This window comes from Chlorocebus sabaeus, chromosome 5, assembly GCF_047675955.1.
Source record: "Chlorocebus sabaeus isolate Y175 chromosome 5, mChlSab1.0.hap1, whole genome shotgun sequence".
NCBI classification, from domain to species: domain Eukaryota; kingdom Metazoa; phylum Chordata; class Mammalia; order Primates; family Cercopithecidae; genus Chlorocebus; species Chlorocebus sabaeus.
This window is the reverse complement of record NC_132908.1, coordinates 28031442-28056698: the sequence shown is the minus strand read 5'-3', so window position 1 is coordinate 28056698 and position 25257 is coordinate 28031442. Positions and strand designations below refer to the sequence as shown.

At 52.8% G+C, this 25257-nt stretch overlaps 1 protein-coding gene across 8 annotated transcripts; it reads right to left on the bottom strand.

Moving 5' to 3' along the window:
* Positions 1-24733, bottom strand: STX4 (syntaxin 4). Of its 8 annotated transcripts, none has more exons than XM_073015322.1 (14): positions 24343-24733; positions 24064-24165; positions 23852-23951; positions 23641-23715; positions 23134-23204; positions 20144-20252; positions 19988-20064; positions 19535-19672; positions 18528-18638; positions 18361-18456; positions 8111-18267; positions 5627-6172; positions 1719-1953; positions 1-277 (listed from the first exon to the last, which is right to left on the bottom strand). In XM_073015322.1, exons 1-10 carry the CDS (start codon positions 24370-24372, stop codon positions 18376-18378), a joined length of 894 nt encoding a protein of 297 aa, XP_072871423.1. In that variant the 5' UTR covers positions 24373-24733; the 3' UTR covers positions 1-277; positions 1719-1953; positions 5627-6172; positions 8111-18267; positions 18361-18375. The 8 variants fall into 8 exon arrangements, with proteins under 8 accessions (XP_072871423.1, XP_007988676.2, XP_007988671.2 ...); XM_007990485.3 differs by having other exon boundaries at positions 23852-23973; positions 24343-24470; XM_007990480.3 differs by lacking the exon at positions 1719-1953.
* Positions 24734-25257: the final 524 nt, after the last annotated feature.

Sequence of the window (25257 nt, the reverse complement as noted above, 5' to 3'; positions counted from 1 at the left end):
AAGTCCTAGCAGGAAGTCCCAGCAGGTAAAGTCCCGACAAGGGGCCTGCCATGTCAGGTGGTACCGCCATGTTGGGTCTATGTCCCTGCCTAACATTCTGACCTCTTTCTAATAAGAAAAGGGCGACGTGTTCATCTGGCTGCTTCCTGCTGGTATAGGTCATTGTGGGGTTCTTCGGAGGTTGGAACTCGGGTATAGGGGTGGAGTAGCATCTGATTGACAGTGACCCGGGAGACTTCTGTTATGTGGTCCTGGACGAAGCAGAGGACACAGGGAGCTATGAGTAGCAAGAAGCCAATGATTAGTAAGGGGCTTAGAAAGGGTAGGACCCAACCGGCTATAGACAACTGCCACCACCCAAATGCGGGCCCTGATCTGAGGTTTCTCTGGTGGAGCCCTTCCTGAATCTTTTCTAGAGTGAGGAGATTGGTTTCTACTAGTCCTGATTCACTGATGTAGTAGCAACATTCTTCATTGAGAACATGCAGGTGCTGCCCTTATCGGCTGTAAGGAGGTCGAGTGCCTAACGGTTCTGGGCTGCCACCTGGGCGACCGAGGTGATCTGCCGTTGGAGGGAAGCCAAGGACTCCACAGAAGCTTCGATTGCTACCTGTAATTGGGCTGAAAGGTCCTGAGAGGCCTGGACAGAATGACTTAGGGCTCCGGTTCCTAGGCCGGAGGCTATGAGGGATGAGGCTAAAGAGACTCCGATCATCAATGGAAGGAATACTGCCCTTGCCTGGCAGGGGAGGGCAGATGGCAGGAGGGAGGATAGCTCGGCCTCACTGTACAGGGTGAGGCTGGGGACTAGGGAGATGGGAACACATAGGGCAGTGTTGGGGGCATGGAGGGTTTTTGACAGGGTGGAATTGCACCAAAAATACCCACCTGGAGGGGCGGTTAGATTTAGAGGTGCAGATCCTGTCTGTTTGCACCAGGAAGCATTGGGGGTGGAGTAGCAAAAGGGGAATTGTTGCCTAAGCGGGTCTTGAAACAAGGGGACTTCTCCTGGGGTCCGGCAAGGGAGGGGGGAGGAGAGGGTTAGGTTAGAGGAGTTAAAAGGGCTGGGTAAGGGTGCCGCAACCAGTGGGGGCTTATTCAAGGCTGCACACAGGAAACAGCGAGAGATGTTGTGTACCCCGGCCATGTGTACCACTTGAGCCCCTTCCCTGACTAAGATTAGCAAGGAAAAAGGGTTGCTGCTGTCCTGGGGCTTGCTGCCTGGGTCGGCTAGAGCTGAGATGGCTTCCTCCTGTTGTCTGATGTCAGAGGCCAGGCTGACAAGGCTGCTTATGACCCTGATGTAGGCCTTAAAGATCCTGAGTCGGCCGGGCGCGGTGGCTCAAGCCTGTAATCCCAGCACTTTGGGAGGCCGAGACGGGTGGATCACGAGGTCAGGAGATCGAGACCATCCTGGCTAACACAGTGAAACCCCGTCTCTACTAAAAACAAAAAAAAAACTAGCCGGGCGAGGTGGCGGGCGCCTGTAGTCCCCGCTACTCGGGAGGCTGAGGCAGGAGAATGGCGTGAACCCGGGAGGCGGAGCTTGCAGTGAGCTGAGATCCGGCCACTGCACTCCAGCCCAGGCGACAGAGCAAGACTCCGTCTCAAAAAAAAAAAAAAAAAAAAAAAAAAAAAAAAAAAAGATCCTGAGTCAGGCCACGGGATAAGACTCACTCTGCCCTCGGTAAAGGCGGGCCTCAACCCCTGATGCCTACCTCGAGTCCCAAGGGTCAGGGATGGTGAGGAAAAAGGTAGACTTGAGGTTTGTAGTCAGCCACACGGAGGAAGTGGGCTGCTGCCAGAGGGTTTCTTTGGTGTCCTGTATGGCCGAGTGAATGTTGCAGTAGTAGTAAGGGCAGCCTCCATTGGTTTCAACCCAAGTAGATCGACAGGCATCATGTCTGATCATATGTGAAACAAATGGCCGAGTGCTGCCAAGTACAGGGCACACTGTTGAAGGAGGAGAAATTAAAGGTTACTTGGCTTTGGCACCCCTGGGGTTGGCAGTCTACTGTGGCTACGGTGAGGGAGCTCATGTGATTTCCCTGGGTCCAGGTCTCGGAAAGGTAGAACCTCCACCGGAATGGATTGGTGGGGGGAGTTTGGGCAGGACTCTCACCTAGACTCGGGAGGACTATGTGGCCAAGGAAGGTTAGGCAGAGGGTCGTTACCTGCGTGCATGAGTCATAACTTGGTAGGGGCAACAACCTGAGTGGTCCAATTGGAATCATGTTGGGTGGGTGCCTTTTTCAGCTGGGACAGGTGATACCAGGAGGGAAGACCAAGGAGCTTGGCAGCGGTGGGAGTGGTGAGGATTACGGTATATGGGCCTTCCCACCATGGAGATAAGGCTCGGGGTTGCAGCTGCTTGATCAGGACCAGGTCTCCAGGTACTATGACGGCGGGATTCTCAAGGGTTGGGGAAGCGGGTGCAGGGAGACACCGGTCCACGTGTTTTCTCAGAAGCTCGCGAAGGAGGGTTAAGTAAGGGAGGTAGGAGCCTAAGGGAGGGGAGAGGGCTGGCAGCTCCTGGAAGAGGAACGGGTGTCTGTACAGCAGCTCAAAAGGGCTGAGCCCTGTGGGGGCCCATGGAGCTGCCCTAAGACGAGTGAGAGCCAAGGGAAGGAGAGTCACCCACGAGAGGCGGGTTTCTAGAGTGAGCTTGGTTAGACGCAGTTTAAGGAGACCGTTTGCGCGTTCTACCTTTCCAGATGACTGTGGATGGTAGGGAATGTGGAGCTTCCAGGTAATCTGGAGTGCGGCCACCACCTGCTGGGTGAGTTTAGAAATGAAAGCCGGACCATTGTCTGATTGAATGGTTTGGGGGAGACAGAACCTGGGGATGATGTGCTCCAGTAGAATGGTTGCCGCGACCTCTGCAGTTTCTCAGGTGGTGGGGAAAGCCTCGATCCATCCTGAGAAGGTGTCAACCAGGGTCAGCAGGTAGCGGAAGTTTTTTTGGCGGGGCATGTGGGTAAAATCAAGTTGCCAATCTTCCCCTGGCTGGTGGCTCCTTAGCTGATGAGTGCACCCTGGGTGCCTGAGCCTACCTTGGGGGTTAACAGCCGAACAGGTGGCACATTGCTGATGTACCTTCCTAATTTGGGCCTGCAGTGAGGGAAGGTGAAGGATGGGTTCCAGGAAGTTATACATAGCCTTAGGCCCTGTGTGGAGAGAGCGGTGTATGTTGGTCAATATACGCACTGCCTGAGTCTGGGGGAGCGCTACTCGGCTGTCAACAAACACCTACCCGTCCTCGCTCTGGGTAGCACTGGGATGGGCCATCAGGGTTTGAAGCTCCTGGGGAGAGTAGTCGGGGGAATATGTGGGGGAAAGAAAGAGTAAAGGTGTGGGGTAGGGGAGGAAGTGAGGGCGGTGGCCCGTGCAGTGGAATCAGCTAGGTTGTTACCCTGTGACACAGGATCCTTAGAATGCTGGTGGCTTTTACAGTGGATGATGGCTACCTCCTTGGGGGCCTGGAGAGCATCAAGCAGCCTCTTTTTAAGTGGTCCATTGACTACTGGCATCCCTTTGGTGGTAAGGAACCCACACTCTTGCCAGAGAAGGGAGTGGGTGTGTGCAATAAGGTAGGCATATTTAGAGTCTGTGTAGATATTAACCCTCTGCCCTTTGGAGAGGAGTAGGGCACGAGTAAGGGCAGTGAGTTCAGCCTTCTGGGAGGTGGTGCCTAAAGGCAAGGGCCTGGTTTCGACCGTCTGGGTTGCTGTTACGACAGCGTATGCTGCCTGCCGGCGGCCATCGGGGGTTAAGACAGAACTCCCATCCACGAACAGGGTATGGTCTGGGTGTTCTAATGGCTGTTTGTAAAGACCAAGGTGGGCGGGCGGCAAGGTGGTGAGAACCTCCAGGCAGGAATATGCGGGGGCGGAATCGCACCCTGGAGTGGGCAAGAGGGTAGCAGGGTTTAGAGGGGTTGAGGTGGTGAGGGTGATGTGAGGGTTTTCAATGAATAGCAGGTGGAACTGTTGAAGCCAGGACGGGGTGAGGTAGCTGAGACACTTGTGTGTGATGAGATCTGACAGTCGGTGAGAAGAGTAGACAGTAAAAGAATGTCCTAGGGTGAGCTTGAGGGCCTCCTTGGTAAGTTCTGTGGCAGCCGCCAGGGCTCGCAGACAAGGTTGCCAGCCCTGGACTGTGGGGTCTAACTGCTTGGAGAGATAGGCCACAGCCTGGTATGTGGACCCAACCAGCTGGGCTAGGAGGCCAGTAGCTACCTTTTGGCGCTCCTCGGTGAATAGATGGAAAGGCCGAAGTGGGTTGGGGAGAGAGAGAGCAGGGGCAGAAAGGAGACAGTCCTGAAGCTTCTTGAAAGAGTTGGCAGCCAGTGAGGGATCGGACAGCAGTCCAGTGGGCGCTTCCTTGGCAGCCTGGTAGAGGGGCTTGGCTAGGACCCCGAAGTTGGGAATCCAATGCCTGAAATACCCTACCAGTCCTAGGAAGGACAAGATCTCTTCCGCATCCTGAGGAGGCTGGAGAGTTTCCATGAGGCTTATCCTATCTGCCGTGAGACTTTTTGTAGTGGGTGTGAGGAGTATGCCTAGGTAGGTGACAGTAGGGGTGCAAAGCTGAGGCTTGGCCAGGGTAACCTGATAACCTCGGTCGCCAAGAAAATTTAAAAGTGTAGCGGTATCTGCAAGGGAGCTCTCCCAGGAGGGACTACATAGCAATAAGTCATCTACATATTGCAATAGTGTGCTGTGGGTAAGGGGACAGAGGCTAACATCCTGTGCCAGTGCCTGTCCGAAAAAATGGGGGCTATCTCGGAACCCTTGAGGCAAAACAGTCCAAGTCAGCTGGGAAGAAATATGAGTGTCTGGATCTTCCCATATAAAGGCAAAAAGAAAGTGTCATTCGGGAGGTAGGGGAATGGTGAAGAAGGCATCCTTGAGGTCAAGGACAGTAAAATGAGTGGTATCAGGGGGAATGCACGAGAGAAGTGTATATGGGTTAGGAACAACTGGAAAGGTGGGGACTACTGCCTCATTGATGAGGCGTAGATCCTGCATGAGGCGGTAGGCCCCAGAGCGTTTCTGTACAGGCAGGATAGGAGTATTGCATGGTGAGTTGGCAGGGACTAGAATGTGCTGCTGGAGCAGGTGCGTGATGATGGGTTTTAGTCCCTGTCGGGGCTTAAGGGAGATAGGGAACTGGGATCTAGAGGGAAACTTGGAGGGGTCCTTCAGCTGGATGCAGACTAGAGTATGATGCTGGGCAATGATCGGGATGGAGGTGTCCCACACCTTAGGGTTAATGGGGACCGGAAACAGGAATGGGGGGTCAGCCTGGTGGGGTTTATCAGGTGAGAGGAGGGGAAAGAGGAGCGCGAGGTGCGGGGAGGGGTTGGGCCGGAAGTGAACTGAGGCCCCTAGCTTAGAGAGGAGGTCTCGTCCTAACAAGGGGACTGGGCATGAAGGAATGATAAGAAATGAGTGCGAGAAGAGGGAGCCATCCAGGCGGCAAGACAGAGGAGGAGTCTGGCGGTAGGCGGAGGGAGTGCCATCAATTCCCATGACCCTGACAGCAGAGGGATGGCTGGGGCCACTGAAGGAAGGCAAAACAGAGTAGGTAGCCCCCGTGTCCATAAGGAAGGCTATGGACTTACCTGCTACCTGGAGCATAACCCTGGGCTCGGCGAGAGTAAGAGAGGTTCCTGAGTCTGGGCCTCTTCAATCTTCGTCAGTGTTGAGGAGCTGGAAGACGCCTCCAGTACCTGGAGGAGGGTCGTCATGTGGAGGCATAGCGACCGTCTTCAGGTTGGGGCAGTCTGACTTCCAGTGGCCCATCTGCCCAGAGCTTGGACAGGGGCAAGTTGGCTCCTTAGGGTTGGGGCACTGCTTGGCCCAGTGGCCTTCGTTGCTGCACTTGAAGCAGGCACCAGGTGGCGCTCAGGGAGTACCTCCTCTCTGATAGCTCCTGGAGGCGTCTGGCCTCAGGGCTGCTACCAAGGCCTGGGTTTGGAGTTGTACCTTCTGTTTTAGCCTGGCCTGTCGCTGGGCCTCAGCTGCTTCCTCCCTGGAGTTGTAGACCTTGAAGACCAGTTTGACTAAATCCTCGATGGGAGTTTGAGGGCCATCCTCCACCTTTTTAAATTTTTTCCAGATATCCAGAGCCGACTGAGAAATAAAGTACGTAGCCAAGACGGTTCCTCCTGTGGGGGAGGCAGGGTCAAGGCAGGTGTACTGAATGAGTGCCTCAGTCGGTCGGTTAAGAAAAATGGCCAGATTTTCATTTGAGCCGTGGACTACCTCCTTTATTTTTTTTTAATTTTTTTTTTTTTCTTGAGGTGGAGTCTGGCTCTGTTGCCTAGGCTGGAGTGCTGTGGTGCGATCTCGGCTCACTGCAAGCTCCGCCTCCTGGGTTCACGCCATTCTCCTGCCTTAGCCTCCCGAGTAGCTGGGACTACAGGCGCCTGCCACCATGCCCGGCGAATTTTTTGTATTTTTAGTAATGATGGGGTTTCACCGTGTTAGCCAGGATGGTCTCGATCTCCTGACCTCGTGATCCGCCCACCTCGGCCTCCCAAAGTGCCGGGATTACAAGCGTGAGCTACCTCCTTTAATTTATCAAAGTTGACTGACTTGGCCGGGCGCGGTGGCTCAAGCCTGTAATCCCAGCACTTTGGGAGGCCGAGACGGGCGGATCACGAGGTCAGGAGATCGAGACCATCCTGGCTAACACGGTGAAACCCCGTCTCTACTAAAAAATACAAAAAAACTAGCCAGGCGAGATGGCGGGCGCCTGTAGTCCCAGCTACTCGGGAGGCTGAGGCAGGAGAATGGCGTAAACCCGGGAGGCGGAGCTTGCAGTGAGCTGAGATCCGGCCACTGCACTCCAGCCTGGGCGACAGAGCAAGACTCCGTCTCAAAAAAAAAAAAAAAAAAAAAAAAAAAAACAAAGTTGACTGACTTATTGGAGGCTGCCTGCATGCCGGCAAGAAGGCACTGGACCATCATGTCTTGGTGGCAGCAGCCTGCCTGCCAACCTGGTAGTCCTAGCCAGGCTCAGCCGAGGGCACCGCCTCGGTGCCGACTGGCATGGCAGGGTCAATTAAATGAACCTGGTCAGCATGCTGCCTGGCTGCCGCTAGGATACGCTTCTGTTTCTCAGGGGACAGGGTTGAGGTCATAACGACATGGAGATCATGCCAGGTGAGGTCATATGCCTGGCATAGGTATCTGAACTCTTTGATATACAGAGTGGGGTTGGCCGAGAAAGAGCCTACATGCTCTTCAATCTTAGACAGGTCTGCCTGCGAAAACGGCACATGGACCCGGACCACTCCTTCGGCGCCTGCCACTTCCCGCAAGGGGCACAGGAGGTCGGTCCTGGACTGGGTATGGGCTGAGACAGGCGAGGAGGAGGTAGGAGAGACAGGGTCCGTCAGGTTTGGTGGGGACACAGGAGGAGTGGAGGGAAGGGGTGGGCCGACGAGGACGGAGATGACGACGGGTCAGGGTAAGGGGGAGGTTGAGCGGGGGACCGAAGGGGGGGTAGGGAAAGAGTATCAGGGGGCTCAGAGAAAGAGGAAGAATCATCCTTTTCCTTGCTTGAGGAAGTAGATTTCACGAGCAAGAGCTGGGCCAACGAACATCGGGCACAGAGGTCTGAGCAGGAGTGCAAATCCCAAAAGGCCTGAACATAGGGTACCTGGGACCATTTGCCTAGTCTCTTGCAGAAGTTGGTCAGATCTATGAGGATGTTAAAGTCTAGAGTGCCTTCTGCAGGCCACTGAGACTGATTATCTAATTTATACTGCGGCCATGCCACTGTGCAGAAGAAAATAAGCCGCTTTCGTTTTTGGTCTTAGCTGAGACCTAAAGTCTGGAAATTAGCCAAGAGGCACCCCAGAGGGATTTTGGGTCTGGTTTGGACTGGGCAGCCCCCATGATCCTGAGGCAGGCAGTCCGGAGGCAATGGGAGCGTCCTCCCACTGCCACACGGAGTGCAGGGTATGGCGGCTTCCAGGGAGGTCAGACGTCTCCTAGTCCCTGGTGCCAAGGTCACAAGTGACAGACGGGGGAAGCCCTGACGTGGCCGCGTTTTTGGGCATGGACTTCTGGAGCCTGTAGGACGGCGGAAAACTTACCCAGCAGTGATTGAACTGAGTCTTAGATTTGGTGAAATGGCTCCCGGCTCAGAGAGGAGGTCCTGGCTCTGGTAGAGGAGAGCCTGCCCGAACTGGCAGGGGTCTGGGGAGGGGTCTCCTCCCAGGTTTCCGCACCAATGTAATGTAATGGGGACCTGAGCAAGAAGACATAAGGCAGATGAGAACAGAGGTAGCCTTTATTGGGCTCGCGGGCGAGGTTCACCGGTCCCCTAGGAGGAGGGCCGAGGAAGTCGCGGGAAGGGCAGGGCAGGTATCAGGGGCCTTTTATAGGGCAAGGTAGGCGGGGTCTGTAGGTTTTGGTTTCCTGAGTTAGGTTTCGATTTCTAAGGAATGACGTGTCCAGGAGTTTGCGCAGAGCGGGGAGTTTTGGCGGGCTCAGGGGGCTTTTCGCGCATTGAAAAGTCCTAGCAGGAAGTCCCAGTGGGTAAAGTCCCGACAAGGGGTCTGCCATGTCAGGTGGTACCACCATGTTGGGTCTAAGTCCTTGCCTAACATATAGCAGGTCCCCAAAGAGAGGGCCAGTGAATACGTGTGATTTTGTTTTGTTGGTTGTTTAGAGTCAGTGTCTTCTTGTGTTGCCCAGGCTGGAGTGCATGGGTGCATGGTGCAATCATAACTCACTGCAGCCTCTACCTTCTGAGGTTAAGCGATCCTCCCACCTCAGCCTCCTCAGTAGCTACGACTACAGGCAAGCACCACCACACCCAGCTAATTTTTTTTTATTGTTTTATTTTTTGTAGAGATAGGGTCTCACTATGTTGCCCATGCTGGTCTCAAACTCCTGGCCTCAAGTGATCCTCCTGCCTCACCCTCCCAAAGCACTGGGATTATAGGCATGAGCCACCGCACCCAGCCCAGTGAATGTTTTTGAACAATTATAAAATCTTCCCCCGTCTGCCCTCTTCCTTACAAATACTGCCTTTGCATTTTCTTCCATATGCAAAATAAATGCATCCCCTTCCGAAGAGAGACCACCTAAGTGACCCATCTGACATGGAATCAGCCTCAAGCCCAGGATCTCTAATAGTCTCTTCTATATCAGGTCCAGATGCAGCTTCTCTTGATTCAGAGACCTATGAGCTACAAAATAAAAGAGAGACAGAGACAAGTTATCTCTGCCCCATTTCTACACACACACACATATACATGGACACATCCAACATACAAAGCAGAACAAGGACAGGAGAACGGCAGAGCACACTCCTGTTCAGAAGGAGGGACGGGGCCTGGCACGGAGGCTCATGCCTGTAATCCCAGCACTTTGGGAGGCCAAGGCCAGTGGATCACCTGAGGTCAGGAGTTTGAGACCACCTTGGCCAACATGGTGAAACCCTGTCTCTACTAAAAATACAAAAATTAGCCAGGCACGGTGGCTCACGTCTGTAATTCCAGCACTTTGGGAGGCCGAGGGGGGCAGATCACGAGGTCAGCAGTTCGAGACCAGCCTGGCCAACATAGTGAAATCCGATCTCTACTAAAAATACGAAAAATTAGCTAGGCGTGGTGGCGGACTCCTGTAGTCCCAGCAACTCAGGAGGCTGAGGCAGAAGAATGGCGTGAACCTGGCAGGTGGAGCTTGCAGTGAGCCGAGATCATGCCACTGCATTCCAGCCTGGGCGACAGAGCAAGACTCCATCTCAAAAGAAAAGAAAACAAAAATAAATAAATAAATAAATAAATAAATAAATAAATAAATAAATATGGAGACCCAGGCCAGGCATGGTGGCTCACACCTGTAATCACAGCACTTTGAGAGGCTGAGGCAGGAGTATCACTTGAGGCCAGGATCGCCTGAGGCCAGCCTGGGCAACATACTGAGACCCCCATCTCTACCAAAAATATAAAAAATAAAAACCTGAAATACAAAAATTAGGCTGAGCATGGTGGCTCACACCTGTAATTCCGTCACTTTGGGAAGCCAAGGAGGGAGAACTCCTTAAGACCAGAAGTTCAAGACCAGCTTGGGCAACAGGCTGAAACCCCATCTACAAAAAATAGAAAAATTAGCCAGGCATGGTGGTGCACACCTGTAGTCCCAGCTACTCAGAAGGCTGAGGTGGGAGGATCACTGGAGCCCCAGAGGTGGAGGCTGCAGTGAGGCTTGATTGTGCCACTGTACTCCAGCTGGAGTGACAGAGCAAGACTTCATCTCAAGACAAAACAAAACAAAACAAAAATAGGCTGGGCATGGTGGTACACCACACGCCTATAATGCCAGCACTTTGGGAGGCCAAGACAGGTGAATCGCTTGAGCTCAGGAGTTCGAGACCAGCCTGGGCAACATAGCAAGACTCTGTCTCTACCAAAAAAATGCAAAAATTAGCCGGGCATGGTGGCACATAGTCCCAGCTACTTGGAAGGCTGAGGTAGGTGGATCACTCAAGCCCAGGAAGTGAAGGTTGCAGTGAGCCAAGATCATGCCACTGTACTTCAGCCTGGGTGAGAATGAGATTTTGTTTCCAAAAAACCCAAAAAACAAAAATTAGCCTGCTGGGGTGGCATGGGCCTGCAGTCCCAGCTACTTGGGAGGCTGAGGCAGGAGGATCGTGTGAGACCAGAAGTTCGAGGTTATAGCGAGCTGTGGTTGCCTCACTGCACTCCAGGCTGGGTGACACAGTGAGACCCAATCTCAAAAAAAAAAAAAAGAAATTTGGGGACCTAAAAGTCATACTAAGTCTTGAACACTTATGGTCAAAATTTAACCTGGTGGATTTCTGTCAGGGTGAGGGGGTGTTAGGCAGTGGAAGCAGGGCAATTCCCTCCAAAACCAAACTTATGTATTTTACTCCATTCAGATCCGTGGGTCAACAGCATACCCATAATTCTTTTTCTTTCTTTTTTTTTTTTTTCTGAGACTGAGTCTCGCTCTGTCGCCCAGGCTGGAGTGCAGTGGCATGACCTCCGCTCACTGAAAGCTCTGCCGCCTCCTAGGTTCACACCATTCTCCTGCCTCAGCCTTATGAGAAGCTGGGACTACAGGCGCCTGCCACCACGCCCAGCTAATTTTTTGTATTTTTAGTAGAGACGGGGTTGCGCCGTGTTAGCTAGGATGGTCTTGATCTCCTGACCTCGTGATCCGCCCGCCTCGGCCTCCCAAAGTGCTGGGATTACAGGTGTGAGCCTCCGCGCCCGGCCACCCATAATTCTTTTCAGACATAACCATGACATTAGACTTAACTACAGTTGAGCCTACTGACTCTCTCAGGTAAGCTACATTCTTTTTTTTTTTTTTTTTTTTTTTTGAGATGGAGTTTCACTGTTGTTGCCCAGGCTGGAGTGCTATGGTGTGATCTTGGCTCACTGCAACCTCTGCCTCCCAGGTTCAAGCAATTCTCCTGCCTCAGCCTCACAAGTAGCTGGGATTACAGACATGCGCCACCATGCCTGGCTAATTTTGTATTTTTAGTAGAGATGGGGTTTCTCCATGTTGGTTAGGCTAGTCTTGAACTCCCGACCTCAGGTGATCCGCCCACCTCAGCCTCCCAAAGTGCTGGAATTATAGGCGTGAGCCACCGCGCCTGGCCAAGATGAGCTACACTCTTAACCTCTTTTCTCCGAATCATCTTGACTAGCTGAGAGGATTTATTGGGAACCACTTTGATCAGTTTGGAGATTTTTACAGAGGACATAATAGCCACATACTTGATATGGCCCTTTCCACAAAGATGACTTTTAATCAAACCTTGTAGCTCAACCAGTGGCAGTGGCTCACACCTGTAAACCCAGCACTTTGGGAGGCCGAGGTGGGAAGATCACTTGAGGTCAGAAGTTCAAGACCAGCCTGGCCAACATGGTGAAACCCATCTCTACTGAAAATACAAAAATTAGCTGGGCATGGTGGTGCACGCCTGTAATCCCAGCTACTCGGGAGACTGAGTCAGGAGAAAGGCTTGAACCCAGAAGGTGGCTTTGGAAACAAGAGCAGGACTGTGTCTCAAAAAACAAAACAAAAACCTTGTGGCTCAAGGACTTTCTCAGTTGTATCTTCTACTGGTTAAAAATGTGGATCACTTGCCTCAAGTTTCTATATTATCTTCCATTTCTGCTTAAAAACTGACCAATTAATTTCTGAGTCATCTCTTTCTTCCAGTAACTCCTCAAATGCATGCAACAGCAGCAACAGCATGCTACCAATATTCCCTTTCCCCAGTTCTTTACTTAAAGCCTAAAGCTCATTTGGTTATAAGCTTACAGTTTAACCAAACCCTTCACCATTGCATAACACATGTCACCATCTTTCCAACTTCCAATGACAGTTCCCTTACCAGCCACTGTCCAGCTCAACTTCAATGTCACATAGTTTACATAGTTTAGGCCTTTTTTTTTTTTTTTTTTTTTTTTTTTTTTGAGACAGAGGCTTGCTCTGTCGCCCAGGCTGGAGTGCAGTGGCTCAATGTTGGCTCACGGCAACCTCCGTATCCGAGGTTCAATCGATTCTCCAGCCTCAGCCTCCTGAGTAGCTGGGATTACAGGTGCATGCCACCACTCCCGGCTAATTTTTGTATTTTTAGTGGAGACAGGGTTTCACCATGTTTGCCAGGCTGGTCTCAAAATCCTGACTTCAGGTGATCCACCCACCTTGGCCTCCCAAAGTGCTGGGATTACAGGCATGAGCCACCGTGCCTGGCTGGGTTTTTTTGTTTTGGTTTTTTGTGTTTTTTTTGAACCAGGCTGGAGTGCAGTGGCGCAGTCTTGGCTCACTGCAACCTTTGCCTCCTGGGCTCAAGCGATCCTCCCATCTCAGCCTCCCAAGTAGCCGGGACTACAGGCACATGCCACCACACCCGGCTAATTTTTAATATTTTATTTTTACTTTTTTTTTGAGATGGAGTCTCACTCCATCATCCAGGCTGGAGTACAGTGGCGCAATCTTGGCTTACTGCAACCTCTGCCTCCTGGGTCCAAGTGATTCTCCTGCCTCAGCCTCTAGCTGGGATTACAGGCACCTATTACCATGCCTAGCTAATTTTTGTTTTGTTTTGTTTTGTTTTGTATTTTTAGTAGAGACAGGGTTTTGTCATGTTGGCCAGGCTGGTTTCAAACTCCTAACCTTAGGTGACCCACCTGCCTTGGCCTCCCAAAATGCAGGGATTACAGGTGTGAGCCACCATGCCTGGCCTAGTCTTAATTTTTTATTGTTGCAGCACACCACTTCTGAGTACTAATTCTGTAACAGTTTGTTTAAACATTCGGATGTGCTAACAAACAACCTCCATATATCAATGGCTCACAGCAAGAGAGATTTATTTCTTAAATTCCTTATCATTTTACAGGTAGGCTGTAGCCCAGCTTCACGTAATTGTCATTCTGGGTTGCAGGCTGAAAGAGAAGTCTAGATCTGGAAACTGCCAGGTTTATGAGCCTGAGCAGAGGGAGAAGAGATGGGAAACTGCTAGAGTACTCAATGGTGCCTAAAGCTTCTATGTGGAAGTGATACTTTACCTTTTTTTTTTTTTTTTTTTTTTTTTTGAGATGGAGTTTCACTTTTTGTCCAGGCTGGAGAGCAATAGCATGATCTGGGCTCATGCAACCTCCGCCTTCCGGGGTTCAAATGATTCTCCTGCCTCAGCCTTCCTAGCAGCTGGGATTACAGGTCTGTGCCACCATGCCTGGCTAATTTTGTACTTTTTAGTAGAGATAGGGTTTCACCATGTTGGCCAGACTGGTCTCGAACTCTTGACCTCAGGTGATCCACCTGCCTCATCCTCCCAAAGTGCTGGGATTACAGGTGTGAGCCACTGTGCCCGGTCAATACTTTGCCTTCCTACTCATATTCCACTGGCCAAAGCAAGTCCTATAGCCAAGCGAATGAGCATGTAATGCTCCTATATGGAGGGGCCCAGCAGGGAAGGTAAGTACATATCTGGAATGGAGATGTCAATCACTGACCTAGTCCACTCCTCCTCCAGCACATACACACGCTCTGCTGCAGCATTTTGTACCATGTCACCTCCTGCATCCATCTTAGCCAAGGGTAAAGTCTTGACTCAAGGGCAAAGTCTTTTTTCTTTTCTTTTCTTTCTTTTCTTTTCTTTTCTTTTTTTTTTGAGACAGGGTCTTACTCCGTTGTCCAGGCTGGAGTGCAGTGGTGCAATGTTGGCTCACTGTGGTTTCAATCCCAGACCCAAGCAATCCTCCCACTTCAGCCTCCCAAGTAGTTGGGACCACAAGCACGCACCACTGGCATGCACCTGGCTAATTTTAATTTTAATTTTTTTTTTTTTTTTGAGAGGGAGTTGCGCTCTTGTTGCCCAGGTTGGACTGCAATGGGGCAATCTTGGCTCACTGCAACCTCCGCCTCCCGAGTTTAAGTGATTCTCTTGCCTCAGCCTCCCAAGTAGGATTACAGGCCTGCGCCACCATATCCAGCTAACTTTTTGTATTTAGTAGAGATGGGGGTTTCACCATGTTGGTCAGGCTGGTCTCGAACTCCTGACGTCAGATGATCCACCCGCCTCGGCCTCCCAAAGTGCTGGGATTACAGGCATGAGCCACTGCACCCAACCTAATTTTAATTTTTGTAGAGATAGGGTCTTGTTATATTTCCCTGGCTAGTCTTTAACTCCTGGGCTCAAGCAATATTCCTGCTTTGGCATCCCAAAGTGTTGGGATTACAAATGGGAACCACAGTGCAAAGTCTTGAGTTAAGGGCAGACAATTTCTAGGCAAGTAAATGTAATCTGGTCTGAAGAGTAGACCAGACCGATTCCTTTTCTTGGGAACTTGAACCACAATAGATTGAATGAGTGAGCTGCAGCTGACAGGCTGTGATACAAGATGGACTTGGAAATGTCACATCTAACCAAGACCCTGTTGCCTAAAATTTGGGCTGACAGCAGCAAAGCTAGGATTTCAATGCAAACCCTGCCCTTAGACCCTCACTCAGGGCAGTTTCCCAAAGGGAAGAGATGTCCACAGGGGAGCCCATGGAATCTCCAGTGCATGCATCCACCTGTTTGCTTGCCTACCAGGTCTGCTCCAAACTCACCTGCTCTGAGACCTTCTATGGGTCCTGACAGCCCACAGGAAAAGTTCAAAAGATTGAGCCTGGCATCCGAGGCCACTGCTATCAGGCCACCTTTTCCAGGTTCTGGATGGCTTTCTGGGTAAACAGGGGAGCTGCTTTTCAGGGGTGGTGCTGTCCAGCATGGAAGAGGCACACACTGCACATGGACCCCCGCTGCACCTGGACCCCCGCTGCATAGACAGTGCATAGACTCTATCAGATCCCAGTAAGCACCACAGATCTTGCAATTTTACTCTGAAGGCAGAGAGGTGAGAGAGTGGATGAAGGCAGCCAACAGGACAGGAGTTTGCTGGAGATGCAGGCAGAGAATCAGGGAAGTCCAGAGGCCCTAGGTCCAAATCAGCTTTGTACTGGGGCAGCATCTGCCCGGCCCCACAACTGCCATCGGGTGGACACACCTAGATCGCATCTGCACACTCTTGAGAAAGTGGAGCTCCTTCCTGTAAAGCCCACGAAACACTGGACCTGCTGGACCCTCCTCAGCCACACAGCCTTCCAGTGTCTTTTGGGGGTTCGATCCAGCCCCTTGCGGTCTACAATCCAACCACTTCGGGGTATGTCTGCGCCTCGCCCTAACGCCCCGCCCACACCTGCCTCCTAGACCTAAATGCCATTTGATGGGGCAGAGATCACTCTCCCAGGACCCTCCAGACTAATGCCCATGCTCTTCAGAGACAACACTTAGGTCCCGCTGGCCAATTGCAACCAAACCACGGCCTCGGCCACGCCCCATGCACAGCTCGCCCAGTTGCAGGTGATCTCGGACAGTACAACCCGCACTCCAGGGCCACCGGGAGGCTCTGCTGGGCCGCCAGCCTCCATGGAGGCAGAGCAGTCGGGGGTCGGCCAGGCCCGGCCCTCGGGCCCAATTCCGCCCTCCTGCCCTTCCCCTAGCCCAGTCCAGGGCCCGGTCCAACGTGCATCAGCGAAGCCACATCCAGCGCTTCCGCGAGGCGGTCTCCCATGCGTGGCAATGCGGGACTGAGCCCGCCAGACTGGGCAGCTAGGAGCGGCGGCAGCGGCAGCAACAGCAGGGGCCTGTAGGATTGAAAGTGGGATGGACTGGGCGGCTGCGACGCAGTCCCCAGACCTTGGAGGTCAGAGCTAGGCGCCACCCTACTGCAAACAGGCAGGAGCCAGGGGCCGGTTTACCCTTTAAAACTAGGTGTCAGGGAACAGGAGCCATGTCCACTCCAAAAATTAGGCATCAGGACTAGGAGCCCTTAGAAATTTAGTCAGGGCTGGCCGGGCACGGTGGCTCACGCCTGTAATCCCAGCACTTTGGGAGGCCGAGGCAGGTGGATCACGAGGTCAGGAGATGGAGACCATCCTGGCTAACATGGTGAAATGTTCATCTCTACTAAAAATACAAAAATACAAAAAATTAGCCGGGTGGTGGCGGACGCCTGTAGTCCCAGCTACTCGGGATGCTGAGGCAGGAGAATGGTGTGAACCTGGGAGGTGGAGTTGCAGTGAGCTGAGACAGTGCCACTGCACTCCAGCCTAGGCGAAAGAGCAAGACTCTGTCTCAAAAAGAAAAAAAAAAAGAAAGAAATTTAGTCAGGGCTTGGATCTCAGGTACCTTATGGAAGAAATCAGGGGTCAGGCTTACCTGCTGCCACTTACTGCTTCAGCCAGGTATCCCTCAGCCACCAGGTGCACTGATCCAGGATCACTGGCTCTCTATGCTGCTGCTGCTGATTATTATTATTAGTTTTATTTATTTATTTATTTATTTTTGAGATGGGGTCTGTCACCCAGGCTGGAGTGCAGTGGCGCAATCTTGGCTCACTGCAAGCTCCACCTCCTGGGTTCACGCCATTCTCCTGCCTCAGCCTCCCGAGTAGCTAGGATTACAGGCGCCTGCCACTATGCCCAGCTAATTTTTTTGTATTTTTAGTAGAGATGGGGTTTCACCGTGTTAGCCAGGATGGTCTCGATCTCCTGACTTCGTGATCCGCCCACCTCAGCCTCCCACAGTGGTGGGATTACAGGCACCCGGCCTATTATTGAGACAGGGTCTCACTCCGTCACCCAGGATGGAGTGCAGTGGGATGACCATGGCTCACTGCAGCCTTAATCTCCTGGGCTCAAGCGATCCTCCCACCTCAGCCTCTGGAGTAGTTGGGACGACAAACACTTGCCATCACGCCTGGCTAAAAAATTATTATTCTCTAAAGAGAAGAGGTTGCACCATCCTGCCTAGGCTGGTCTCAAGCTCCTGAGCTCAAGAGATCTTCCTGCCTGGGCCTCCCAAAGTGCTGGGATTATTGGTGTGGGCCACCACGCCCTGCCTGAACTCTTATGTAAAAGATGATGCTTTTGTTGGGCACAGGGCCCAGCCTCCTGTGCTTTCTGCCTGGCAACCTCTTCCCCAGCTTCTCTCCATAACTAGATTCTCCCCACTTAACATTCCACTCCAATGTCATCCCTGCTGAAACCAGACCATCCCTGTCCACTGCATCCAAAGTGACAGCCTCAATTAGGCAGTTCTTCATGGTGCCTCTTCCTCTGGGCCACAAGAAGGCCCACTGATGCCGCCAACACACCCCCATCTCGCCTGCATCCCAGCCTGGCCTGGTCAGCCTTATTTCCAAGACAGATACTCACAGTAGTATTTTCCCCGGGGACAGTACTGAGCGAGGAGCTAGATGCAGGTGTTACCCCTCCCTGCCTACCCATTCCTATGGGGGCACAGAAAGGCAGAGCCAGCCTGCTGTGGGCACAGCACCCACGGCAGTTTGACCTGAGCATCCGGGGCTGGACCTGGCCCTGGGGATGTCCAGGAGGTAGGGAGGTTGGATGCTCGGAAGCCTTGGGCCATCCCTTCCAGGAACACACGTGCACAGGGCTTTCTATGCTCTTTTTTTGTTTTTTAATTTTTTACAAAACTGTGTGTCCCGACCAATCAGGACAGTGCAGGCCTCCCCCAGGCACTGAGACCTGAAGGAGGAGGCCACCATGAATGAGCAGCTGCCAACCCCAGAAGAACTGTCTGCCCTTCTGCATAGGGGCCAGTGTGAGGAAGGGGTCCGGCTGGAGGCTCTGCCCTGCCCCCCAGGCTGCTGGGAGAGAAGGCCAGGCCCTGGGTCCCTGGTGCTCCTAGTGCCTGTAAGGAAAGGAGGGAGAACAGGGTCTGAGGGAGAAGGGAGGGCTGGGGCCAGGGCTGGGGCAGGCCAGAGGGCAGCCCACAACATCTCACCAACAATGTGTGACATTATCCAACCACTGTGACGCCAATGATGACTGCTAGGAGGACGACGGTGATGGACACACAGATGGCAATCAAGACTTTCTTCTGTGGGAGAGGAGGGGGTCAGGGAAGTCACACAGGGTGCCTGGGGCAGAGGCCGGGCCTGGGAGGCTCACCTTCCTCGCCTTCTTCTGGTTCTCCAGGGCTGTCTTGACGTGCTCCTGCCCGCGTTCCACGTAGTCCGCTGAGCTCAGGATGTTCTTCTCAATCCGATTGATCATCTCCCCCTGCTCAGAGGATGGGGTGATTCAGGGAGGTAAGGATGCCTTTGCCCACCCCACCTCAGATGACTGAAGAACATTCCTGGCAGGAAAAAAAAGATTGCACTAACAAAGACAAGGGCAAGACTCGATCTGAAAAAAGTTCAGGCTCCTTGGGGATGGCTTCCAGGTCCCTTCTATCATGTAGTCCCTTGTCCCCTGCTCGCTTATCCCATATGACCTCTATCTGCAGTGGTAGCTTGGAGCTAAGGACCTCAAATGGCTCATACCTTTCACAGATGGTGAACTGTGCCTTCACAAATCTGTCTGAATTTACCCATTCTTCCAGGCCTATCTACAGCTGCTGCAAAGCCCTCCCTACCCCTGCCTCCTCCTGGCACCACCAGCCTCAGGTCTCAGTACTCCTACTGAATGAGATCTCTTTCCTGTAAGTCTCAGCTGCAAAAGGGCATTGGTTGTAGCATGACTGAGGCCAGCTCCTCCAGGACAGGGCTGGAAGCTCAACTCAACTCATGCAACCAGGGCCAGGGGAACACCGCCCCCACTCCAGCCTTGTACAGATGTTAGGAGGCAGCCCCTCTAAGGCAACTCTGACTGAACCTCTGAGAGGTATCAGGGAGGATGCTGTTAGTGGAGGGGGAGCCAGGGCTGGGGCCAGACCTGGGCAGGCTCAAGTTTTGGAGAGGGGGCAGGGTGCTATGCAGAAGGGAGTGGGTATCTGGGTAGCAGCAGAGGCAGGTGCCATTCTCAGGGTACAGCTAAGGATAAGAATAAGCACCAATTTGGGGGGATGGCCAAACCTGAAAGACACAAAAGCCTCAGGGAGAGAATCTAAGGGTGGCAGGAGGCTGGCAGTTTGGACTGAGCCTGGTCTCACGTCTGGGGCTGCGCGGGGCACTCACCTGCATCTCCACTTCAGAAGCCAGAAAAGTGAAGATATCGTGCAGCTCACGAATACTGCGTTCAAGCTGCTGGATCTCACTGTGCCGGGCCGAGATCTCATTTAAGGCCTGTCGAGTCACCTGTGTGTCCTTCAGGATCTAGGGGGAAGACAGGAGTGGGGCAACTGTTCACAGGGAGACCGACAGCAGGTCAGAAGCTCCTGTTGAACTTCTGGGGAGCCCTCAGCCTGGAATCTGATGGGTGACTCCAGGCTAGCTAATTCCCTTAGGGGCCTCAGGGTACCCTCAATCAGAAAGGGACATAGCAAGCGGAATGCAGTGGCTCACACCTATAGTCCCAGCTACTCGGGAGGCTGAGGCAGGAGGATCACCTGAGCCTAGGAGGTCAAGAAAGGGACAGGACTCAGAGGGGATGGGAGGCACAGCAGAGAGGGGCTGGCTGTGGCCACTCACATTGGACACAAACACCTCGCTCTGCCCACTATCCAGCATCTGCTCCAGCTCCTCGTCAGACACCATCCCAGCATTGGCTGTGAAGGAAAAGGCCAGGCTCAGGGCTGGGTTGGGATTACCTGCCCCTGCAGGCCAGGCTGGGCACACACAACTCACTGATCTTCAGCTGCCTCCGGATCCGCTCCACGTTCTTCTCCCGGTATTCGGACTGCATTGAATTGCACTTGTTGATGAGCTCCACAAATTGCTGGGACAGGACCCCATGCTAAAGATGAAGAATATAGGCTGGGTGCCCCGGGAGGATCCCTGCCCGGTCTGGGCCTCGGCAATCCCATAGTAAAGTGAGCAAATAGCATGAACTCTTATGTGGGGTCTGCCACCTTAACCACTTTGTGATGACCTTGACAGGCTCCCCCATTTCTCTTAGACAAAAAGCCAAAGCCCTTAGCAGGTCTATGTGGCCCTCCATGATCTTTTTTATTTTTATTTATTTATTATTTATTTTTTGAGACAGAGTTTCGTTCTTATTGCCCAGGCTGGAGTGCAGTGGCACAATCTCGGTTCACCACAACCTTGGCCTCCTGGGTTCAAGCGATTCTCTTGCCTCAGCCTCCCGAGTAGCTGGGACTACAGATGAACATCACCATGCATGGTTAATTTTTGTATTTTTAGTAGAGATGGGGTTTCACCATGTTGGCCAGGATGGTCTCAATCCCTTGACCTCAGGTGATCCACCCACCTCGGCCTCCCAAAGTGCTGGGATTACAAGTGTGAGCCACTGCACCTGGCCTATTTTTATTTTTAATAGAGACAGGGTTGGCCCGCATGGTGGCTCATGCCTGTAATCTCAGCACTTTGGGAGGCTGAGGCAGGCAGATCACCTGAGGTCGGAGTTCAAGACCAGCCTGGCCAACATGGTGAAACCCCATCTCTACTAAAAATACAAAAATTAGCTGGGTGCAGTGGTGGGTGCCTGTAGTCCCAGCTACTTGGGAGGCTGAAGCAGGAGAATGGCTTGAACTCAGGAGGCGGAGGCTGCAGTGAGCAGAGATGGCACCACTGCACTCCAGCCTGGGTGACAGTGAGACCCTGTCTCAAAAAAAAAAAAACAAAGAGAGAGATGGGGTCTCGAAATGTTGCCCAGGCTGGTCTCAAACGCCTGGGCTCAACCAATCCTCCCACCTCAGCCTCCAAAGTGCTGGGATTACAGGTGTGAGCCAAGGTGCACGGCCAGCCCTCTATGATCTCTCCTTCTCCCATGAGCTCTCTGATCTTACTTCCTCTTACTGTTCCCTCCCTCTGCCCATCCACATTGGTCTCCTTACAGCCCTCCCTAGACAAAGCACACTCTCAGCTTAAACCTTTGCGTTCACTTCTCATTCTACCTAGAATGCCCATTCCCCGCAAACACTTTTAAGTCTTTTGTTCAGATGTTACCTTCTGAATGAAGCTTCCTCCACTTGCTTTCAACTGCAACTCTACCCTCCTCCAGCATGCTCAGTCCCTCTTCCCCTGCTCTTTTTTCCTTAATGCTTATTATGTTCTAAATAATTCACTTATTTATTATGGTGATTGTCTACACCAGAAGGGAAGTTCCATGAGGATAGGGATCATTGATTCACTGCTGTATCCTAAACAGTTCCAAAAAGGTCTGGCACAGAGTAGGCACCCAATATGTAACTGCTGAATGCTTGCTGAATGCCAACCTTGCTGCCTACACCACAGTTCCTATGCCTAGAAATGAACATGCTGCCTGGGCGAAACAGGTGCAACAGGCCCACATGGGCCCTCGACCACTCATGCCAATCACCACCACAGGCTTCCCCAGAAACACTGGCTCTGGGGCATCTGCTCTGCCTTGCCCCTTCTCCTGAGGCCTTAAATATGCTCATTCCTTGGAGTTCCTTTTCCAGAGATACATCTGCTCTCCTGGTTCCAGCTGCACCCTTCCAAGATGCCCAAGCTGTTTCATCTTCAATCTGGGGTCCTTGCTGAGCCCTGGGCTCAACTACTCCAACCCTGACCTCTTGGTATCCTCCTCACTGGGGACACAGAGAGGGCCAGTCAGATCACTGCAAATCTCCTTACTAAGATATCACCCCAGGGGCCGTGCATGGTGGCTCATGCCTGTAATCATAGCACTTTGGGAGGCCAAAGCAGGTGGATCACTTGAGGTCAGGAGTTCAAGACCAGCCTGGCCAACATGGTGAAACCTCATTTCTACCAAAAATATAAAAAACTAGCCAGGTGTGGTGGTGTACGCCTGTAATCCCAGCTACTTGTGAGGCTGAGGGAGGATTATCGCTTGAAGGAGGTGGAGGTTGCAGTGAGCCAAGACTGTGCCACTGTACTCCAGCCTGGGCGACAGAGAGAGACTCCATCTCAAAAAAATAATAATAATTAAAAAAAAAAAAGATATTACACCAGGGGAGTTCCTCTTCAGTGTCGCCCCAGGGAAGTTCCACTTCCTGACTTCTTGAATTCCACCTGTGGGACTAAGGATGTCCCTGTCACATAGATAGCAAACCTGCCAGTCAATTTGTGACTTCTAACTCTCCTTCCCTGGGCAGCACCATTAGCCACCAGATCCCACGTGAGTAATGTCTTTATCCCCTATTGAACCCTAACTCCTCATCTTGACTCCTAGAAAACACGTGTCCCAGCTGGGCGCGGTGGCTCACGCCTGTAATTCCAGCACTTTGGGAGGCCGAGGCAGGAGGGTCACCTGAGGTCAGGAGTTCGAGACCAGCCTGGCCAACATGGTGAAACCCCGTCTCTACTAAAAATACAAAAATTAACTCGGCATGGTGGTGTCCACCTGTAATCCCAGCTATTCAGGAGGCTGAGGCAAAAAGAAAAGAAAACATGTGTCCCACAGTCAAGCCTAGGTCTTGTCTGGGGTGAATAAGTAACTTCTTATTGAATGGAAGAAAATAAAGCAGGGTGTTATAACCGGACTGAGCATCAGGAGACCTAGTTTCTTGACCTTGAGCAAGTTCTTTCTCTCTCTGAGCTCAGGTTCCCCACTTGGAAAAAATCATCCAATTGGACTCCATGACATCTGCAGGCCCTTCCTTCATACATCTATCATCTAATACTTCATGCAACATTTGCTGAAATGTCATTTCTGAGAAAAAAAAACCCACCTGGGTTTTTCTCATTCTTGTGTTGACGGAGTTATAGTTCTCATCAGCTTCCTCCTTCTGGGGCTCTATGGCTGTGGGAAGACACAGGGGTATTGGGGGTACTTGTCTCCATAGGATTTTTAGGGAAATATCATTTATCATAAAATGACTAAGGCTGAGGCTCCAAGAGGAGAAAGTAAGTTTATTTTTCTTTGCATTACATCACTTGAGTTCCCGTAGGAATGCAGAGGCCACCTAACAAAACCCCATCTCCCTGCCCAAAGAATGCCCAGTGGGCAGCGATAACTGTGTAAGTAAATGGTTTCATTGTAAATAAAAGAACCTGAGAGACTGCCTTGTGCTGTGGAGAGTACAATGGCCTGGAGGCCAGGAGACAGAGATGCTAGAACCAGGCCTGCTGTGCGACCTGGGTATATCACTGGCTTCTCTGGGCCACACACTCCCCAGATATACCAACAACAGGGCAGGATCAGAGGGAAGGATCTGCCTGAGGTCCCAGTAGCTCACCCTTCAGCTGCAGGCGGATCTCCCTCCCCAGCTGTTTGATCTCGTCGCGCAGGTTCTGCAGCTCCTGCTTCATGCCTGAATAAGAGAAGGCCACGACTCCCAAACAGCAGCCCCTACCTCAACAAACCACCCTGGCCACCACCTGCGTGGAACTACAACCCCCACAATCCCTGGGGCGGAGCATGCGCTATGCAGCCGGGGTTTCACTCACTCTCCTCAGGAAGGGGCGTGGCCAGGATGGTGACCTGCTGTTTCTCCAACTCCTGGACTTTATTCCCCAGCTTGACAATAGTCTGCCGAATTGTCCGGACCTGGGGAGGGTGACCGAGAGGGCTGAAAGAGATATGGGGTACTCCAGACCACGCTTACTCCTCGGGTCCTCCTACCCCCTCGCGAATCCAGGCCAAGACTCCATCCCCTTACCTTCTGGAAGAACTCCTCGTCCGGGCTCCCCAGCCGTGCCGTGCCCGGGTGCACCACCAGCGCGACTCGCTCCTTGTCCTCTTCGTCCGAGCTGTCATCCCCCTGCCAGGCCCGGAGTCATTGGCACCACTGTTTCGCTGCGGCTGTCACCCCGCAGGACCCACAGGCTTCCGGGACTTTCCTTCCTGGCCATCAGCCACCCCTCCCTACCCCGAAGACCAGGAGTCTTGCGTTCCAGTTCGTCCGCCCGCCCCCATCCCCGCTGCCTTGGCGTCTCACCTGCCTCAGCTCGTGGGTCCTGTCCCGCATGGTGGCCTGAGCTCTCCCTCCTCGGCGTCAGACCGGGAGGCCCGCAAACTTGGAATACCCGTACCCCACTCACACTCTGACACTCCCCTCCCTCCCCCTGCGGACCCCAACACCCCCACGAGCCACCAGAGCCTCCGTCCCTTGCACTGCCCACAGTCAATGGGAAGGCGCCGACCCCGGGGACCCCCCCAAGGTTCCACAGGTTGGAATTCCCTTTTCTTCCCCCGTCCAGCTCCCGCAGCCTCAGCCCCGCCCCTCCGTGATAAATTCGGGGCATGCGCATATGGTCGCGTCTCTTCCTCGCCCGAGGCGGGGAAGGTGGAGTCGGAAGTTGTTGCGCCCCGAGCGGAAGCGGAGCTGCCTGGACGCGGGAGCTCGCTACCGTCACCGGAACCGTTGCATCTTCCAACGGAAATCTGGTTGCCAAAAGGGGTAGGAATACGTCATTTGTACGTAATCTGAGGCACCCGCATCTCACATCACCCCATGGTGCCCCCACCGCGTCACGTGACCAACCCGGTCCCAAACTCGTGGACCGCAGAATGTGACGCTGTGACTGTCACGTGTCCCGGTTCTGTCAGCGCCGTCTCTGGGACACTGTTTTCATCACGACGTCCCCGGCACTCCGACGACCGAACGACGCCCACACGGCCCCCGCGAGGTGGGGAGGGGCGCGCCCACCACCCCCAGAGGCCTTTCGAGGCAGTGGGTGGTAGAACCCTTACTGATTTCGCCTTTATTGCTTTCGGGTCCAGGGGCGTGGGCGGACTGACGACTTAGCATTTGGGGCTGTCAGCATCATGGGACCTTGAAAATCGGGAAATAATAGGATCCGAGTCGTCAGCGTCAGAAAATTGCAGGGTTGTGTGGGCAGGGAATCTAGGG

Coding starts and splice junctions, on each gene's coding strand:
- STX4 (XM_073015317.1), bottom strand. CDS start 4,508: ATGGAAACTCTCCAGCCTCCTCAGGATGCGGAAGAGATCTTGTCCTTC.